Source organism: Pygoscelis adeliae, unplaced genomic scaffold (genome assembly GCF_000699105.1).
Source record: "Pygoscelis adeliae isolate BGI_AS28 unplaced genomic scaffold, ASM69910v1 Scaffold220, whole genome shotgun sequence".
NCBI classification, from domain to species: Eukaryota; Metazoa; Chordata; class Aves; order Sphenisciformes; family Spheniscidae; genus Pygoscelis; species Pygoscelis adeliae.
The window spans coordinates 1,151,164-1,157,600 of record NW_008824049.1 but is presented as its reverse complement, the minus strand read 5'-3'; the positions used below and the strand labels follow the sequence as shown (position 1 = coordinate 1,157,600).

The 6,437-nt window shown below is 42.7% G+C and overlaps 1 protein-coding gene across 1 annotated transcript in view; it reads right to left on the bottom strand.

Moving 5' to 3' along the window:
- Positions 1–6,437, bottom strand: part of LOC103924973 (multiple epidermal growth factor-like domains protein 6) — a 189,026-nt gene that overhangs the window by 56,021 nt on the left and 126,568 nt on the right. The window contains 2 exon segments of the mRNA XM_009333595.1: positions 1,107–1,229; positions 5,864–6,037. Coding sequence (XP_009331870.1) covers positions 1,107–1,229; positions 5,864–6,037 — 297 coding nt within the window.

Here is a 6,437-nt window from a genome sequence, read left to right as displayed (position 1 = left end):
GAGTAGTGAAACATTGGAGCAGGCTGCCCAGGGAAGTGGTGGAGTCACCATCCCTGGAGGTATTTAAAAGATGTGTAAATGAGGCGCTTAGGGACATGGTTTAGTGGGCACGGTGGTGTTGGGTTGACGGTTGGACTCGATCTTAGAGGTCTTTTCCAACCTTAATGGTTCTATGATTCTATGATCAGTGAAGTGTCTACGCTACTTGAAAATACTTTGCTTTTTCAGTAACCTTACTCATGAGTAATCCCAGTAAGAGAGGGGAATCACTGAGGTGTGCAATGCTACTTGCAGAAGGGCTTACAGGCAACGGAGTAAAACACTCAGGGTAGGAAGTAAGTACTTTGCAAAGCACCCAGTACTCTGTATAGGTAAGACAACAATTTAAGTATGGGCAAAATTTTGGCCAAGTTTTCAAGAGGAGTTGTTTAAAATTAATGTCTGAATACATACCCTGATCCTGACAAGGCTGGTAAAAATCTGTACACCATGAAGTCCACAGGTGCTTTGCACTTCATAAAACTGATGAACTATCTAGCTTCCAAGCATCATATTGAAAGAGAAAAGCAAGTATTTTGGTCTCTAACTCCCCCACAGTTCAGGTCAGAAATGCTTTAGATCCTTTTGAAAATCCTAGACTATATACAGGACTTTGGAATTCAACTTTTTAAGCTCCTCTCTTTGGAAATCTTAGGCTTCATGATTTCTTCCTTCATAGTAGTTTCTCTATTAATATGGAAACAGTTCTCCAGCCAAAAAGCCCTTTGAATTCTAAATAGCTTTTCAGTGACCTGGTTCAGAGTGTTACTTGAACCAATTTTCCAGGAGCTGTATCTGGGGCATTATTTTAAAGGGACCCTACAAGAATAACACTACAGCATCTACAAATCCACTTGCTGGAAAGCATGATTTAAGAGACCACAGAGTAATTTTCATTACTAAAATGGTCCTTCAAGACTATTGGCTGACATAAATATCACAGAGAGAAACGCTGTTTCAAAATGCATACATATATTTGTATAACATATTCCTTTCCTTTCAAAGCTCAGTAAGCCAGAGCACTGATTGATACCTCTCTTCCCAGCAAATAGTCCATAGTTTCTTACCCAAACAGGTCTTTTTGTCTGCAGAAAGATAATGCCCTGGATGACACTTGCATTTTGCAATTCCTCTCTCATTTTGACAGATTTGTGAGCATCCTCCACTCCCATTTGTGCAAGGGTCTATCACTGAAACCAATTAGAGCACACTGTCAACTTAAAGGTCACGTTTTTGTCTGTAAATGGTCTTACCTGCCATCGTTACAACTAGCAACGAAGATTACTGTAGCTGTAAGAGATTAGACCGAAAAAAATATATATATTTGACAGAATTTGGTCTATATTAAAGCCGTTGTTTTTCCTGTGTGCTATTTTCTCTCTTGCTGGACAGCCTTTTTCATAGAGCACCAGCAATGCTTTAAACAGTGGGAAACTGGGCTCGTATTACACCTTGGATGTAGGACAAGAAAAGTACATTTTATCCTTATTTTGCCGTAACTGAGCAGATTTCGAGAGTTGCTCTAAACAGTAGCAATTAGCACTCCAATATGTGTGGACCCAGAAACACATACAACGGTGGAGTTCGCCGTGGAACAATGTGTATTTAAAAGTCTCTAGAGGAAATAAATGCTGAAGAGCCCCAAAAGACCTCATTCAATCTAAAAACATATGCCATTTGTGTTGTACATCAAGATTTTTTCTTTTTTTGAACAATAACATACAATTTTTCAAGGATAAGCCAGCTCTAAGTGGCAAGTACTTAGAAACGCTATTTATAAAGTGTCTGCAGAAGTCTCCACCTCAAAGATTTCACTGTGTTTTATGGGTTTATTTCAGAAACACATACCTGCTGGAAGTGTACTGAAGCATTTGCCCAAATAAAAACTTTGCACACACAAAAATAGACCTAGTGGGACTGTTTGGACAGGTCTGATTTGAGTTAAGAGCCAGAGTTTTCATATAAAAATCTGGTATTCTGCCCAAGGTTGAGGTTTCATTTTGGAGTACTAACATGCTGGTGAATAACATTATATAGGCAAATTTGGAGGACGCCTTTGAAAATGTGTCCTCTAGCGTTCTTCTTAGTTTCAAATAAAGCTTTTTAAAATTTAAGCCTATTTCTGTACATATCAAGCTCTAATTCAGTTTTAGCATTTTATTAATTACTGTCTGATGTGAGGCATTTGGCCAGTATTCCTCACTCGCCTCCAGCCTGACATCTCCTTCACTGGCCATCTCAAGCTCTGTACAAGCCAACTTCTACAGGGGCACCAGTAGGAAAGTCACCATCAGTTCAACAGCAACAGCAGTGGCGTCAGGGTTTTGGTAACCCTGGGGAACTGTTGAAGGTGTCTTCCTCTAGACCTTGCTGCTTTTCTCTTCCAGTGGCTAACCACATAACATGCATAGAGCTATGCAGGAGAAGGGAATTGGAAAGACCGACCTCTATTTTATAGAGATACATTTAAATATGGGGTGGGGGTTTTTTCATTTCCTCCAATTTTCACTTTTCTGGATAGCCAGTGGCATTTTCTGCCACCATTTGGCAAAGGACATTGCCCCAGAACACCTTCAAATTCCCTCGTTTTACCTCCTGGCATCTCAAGAACATAACCATTCAAGGCTGCAGGCTGAAAGTTTGACCTGACAGTATTTAAAACAAAAACAAAAAACAAACCACTGTTAAGGATGTAGAACTGAAATTTTCTGTTGGACTTTCAACATGATAGGTTGCAAATAGGTTTCCAAGGGGGAGCAGCACTTTACCCTACGTGACACTTTCAAGGCTGACAACTTGGCTCTGCAGTTTGACAATTTCTGCTCTGCAAAGGATTTAGCTTCAAGCAAGAACTCGTTCCTTGCTGATATGAAATACTGAGTTATTTGCTGATTCTTTTTGTATTTGGATATATTAAATGAAATCACTATCAAACAGCATGTTAAACCTGCATATTATAAAGGTTTTCAGATCATCTAAAGCTTTAATTTGAGAATGATTACAGCATACAGTAAAACTTGTGATAGTCTGTGACATGACAACAAGCAAACAACAAATTATATGGTAGATGTTAGTAAAACATAGTAATTCGCATAAAGATAGCAGCCTTGGAAATCCTTAGACAAGAGAAAAGTTTGCAAAGGAAAGATCTTCAGGACATAAGGTGACCACTGATTGACTTGTTTTCCACTGACATATCTGTTCCTTCCTGCTATAGGCAGGTTTCAGGAAAAGCTAAAAATAACTCATTAGTGTTCTTTTTCCCACACATTTGGCTCTTATTGTTTGACTTAATAACTTTAGTGGATAACAGACTCTATCCTACGAAGCTCTATTCCAAGCTGTTAAACACTATGGCAAAAAATTTACTGGAACAGTTTCATTTTCGAAATGTCCCAGGACATCCAGAAACCTCATCTGAAAAAGCCATGGTAATGCATTGATCTAGGATGGCAGCAATGTGCTTGGTGAAGTGTGAGTATGGGCTCTGCATGTGCTGCGGACCTTCCAGACCTTCACTGCAAGGCTGTAAAGAACAGGGTCTCCAGTCCTGTCTGCCATGACCTCCAGAGCACCTAAAGAAAGAGAATTGGGCCTTATCAAGTTAATTTTCTTGCTCACAGCAACCATGACTTTACACTGGGGAAAATACGAAGTGGTAAGGAGTAAAATTTCCTTCTTATGCAGGGAAGGTTAGGGGTGGAAATAGCTTCAACTTATAGAAGGGAAGCTCAAAGTGGCTTGAGAAAGGTATTTGTTCTTACCATCCCTGGATAACCCAACAAGGAATTCACTCTAGCAGACATCTTACACAGCCCATTCTCTTACACAAGTATCACAGCCACTGCTGACCACATCCATACATGCCTCACCCCCATCTCACCACTTCGTCTGATGCCACACCACCTCATCGGTTTGCCTCCATGCTGAAGGCTGCCCCACCCTGCTAGGCTTGCGTGTTTCTGTACAGCCTTTCAGGGCTATGGGGTGCAGCATTAGCTCCCAAGGAGGCAGCGAGGATGATTCCACACCTGCAGCACAGCTACGCCTGCTGTAGTAAATACCCTCATGATGCTGTAGTTTCTCCATCCAAACTAGCGCTACAGCAGCCATCCTTTCTGGTTGGAAATTGAAAGCAGCCAGGCTCACCTCCTCCCACCTTTTCTACTTAAAACATCTCTAATAGCCAACCCAAATGTATTCACGGCCAATTTATGCTCATTTGTTCCTGTAAAAATCTTGTCGATTGGCTTAACTAGCACTTTTCTCTCCCAGGTACTTATTCGCTAAGGTATTTATGGGAGAAAAGCATCCTACTTGGTCTTCATTTTGCCAGCTGAGCTCCCCTTAAGACAGATTCCCTTTCCTCTGACCACAGCTGTCCTCCTGGAGGTGTTGCACTATTATATTTTGATTTACACCACCCTGAACACAGGTAACCAGGCGTACACGTGAACTCCAAATAAGGTCTCACCCGCAGACAAAGCTGACCTTGCCCCTTCTCCACTCTTCAGTAATTACTGGCTGGTGATGAACTGCTGCCTTCGGCGGGTGGCTGACCCTCAGCCCCAGCTGCCTATGCAGTGGCAAAACCTCACCTATTAGGGGACCGAGCCTGCTCATTTTGCTGCTGAGTTGGAGCCAGGGCACAAAGTGGCACATGAAGATTTGAACTGCTCCATGACCACCCAAGGGACAACTCCCACCCGTCCAGGCATCGCCACACTCAGACCCTGCTAATCCAACCTCCGTCCCACCACACCACCATTAAAAACACCAAAAAGTTTTATGCAGGGGTCCACACACCCAGCTGGCTTGGCCAAGGACATCTTGAGTGCCAGAGGCAGTGAAGGAGCCGTGAAAGGTTTGGAAACGGGCTGGAGAACAGCGGAGGAAGGTCTCTGACACCCTCTCCCTTCTAATGCTCCTCTTTTCCGACTCTTTCTGACAATCTCAGGGACAAAACGTGGCCACCCCATGAGAGACGGAGAGGTGAGCTGGCTGCGGATGCTTGCTGAAGCGCAGCATGTGCAGTCTCTGCGGAGGGCAGGACTCAGGGAGGCCAAAACCGAAGGCCAAGCGCTCGTTGCACACAGCATGAGTTGGAAGCAAGCTGAACAGCAGGATTTACTTACACTTTATACACAGCATATAAAATCTCCGAGCAGAAGAGGAGCCATATGGAAGCGGTTTTGTGACAGGAATTCTAGTGCAATAAATCCATAAATTTGGCCCTACCTTTCTCTGGCATATTCAAGGGTACCATGTGTGCGCGCGCTTGTGTTGGGGAAGGGGGGGGATTTGCCTTAAAAACTGATGAATATGTTAAGATATATGAGAAAAAAAAAACAATAATCAAACCCAAAGGTAGCATTTCTGTTCTGCTTGTGAGAGTGTTTGCTTAGAAACCTGAAGGGGAGGATGAATGAATCAGACTGCGATTAGGAGCAACATAAGCCAAAAGCAGATAAAGAAAAGACTTTATGTAGAATAAAACATGTTCTACAGGCCAACTCTATATACAACTTGGTAAGTAATAAAATATTAGAATTAAAACATGATTAAGTTCCTAACCTATGTCATCATCGTCAGTGTGCAACAAACAGCCAGGAGTCTATGAGGCCAAAATCTTGTTCAAAGTTGTGAACCAACGTGAACTTCACACCTCAAACACGTGTCATTTTAATGCTGTTAATAAGCGATTCCTAAAGCTGCTTTTGGCAAGCAGGGTGAAATATGAACGAATACAGCGACCCAAAGCACCATCCTGGGTCTTTTAAATTGGCTTTAATGTGTGTCTCCAGGCAGGTAGTGCAGAATTTACCTTCACAGGATTTGGCATCCCTCTTCAGCTGGTAGCCCGGCTGGCACTGGCACTTGTATCGGTCTTCACTGAGCTGAACGCACTCCTGCTCACAGCCCCCCTTGTTAACACTGCAGTAATTGATGGCTGGAGCCAAGGAAACATTGAAGAAACGTGTGTCAACAACCCAAGAAACTTATTTCCTATTTTAAATACATAAATAACAGTAAAAATGCGCAAACCTCGCCGAACAGCTTTCATAAATGCACCTGTCCCCATCCCCTGTGTGATTACTCTCCCTTGCATTCATGGTGCTTGTTTGACACAGCGTCCCACGTCAGCAAAAGCCCGTGATTCCAGTGAGAGGCAGGTGAGATCTAAGAGCTGTAATGCTGACTGAAGTACAGCGACCCTTTGATCTGACAGCAGCAAAGCACTTGAGAATCCACTGAGGTAAGGAGGGAAATAAAAAAGAGTGGCCCCACTGGCACCTTCCCATTGGTTTTTTTCCTGTCCCTGCTATCGTTGATTTACAAAAAAAAAAAAAAAAAAAAGAAATTTTTTTTTAGGCTGGTTTCCTCACCCCCCTCCACAG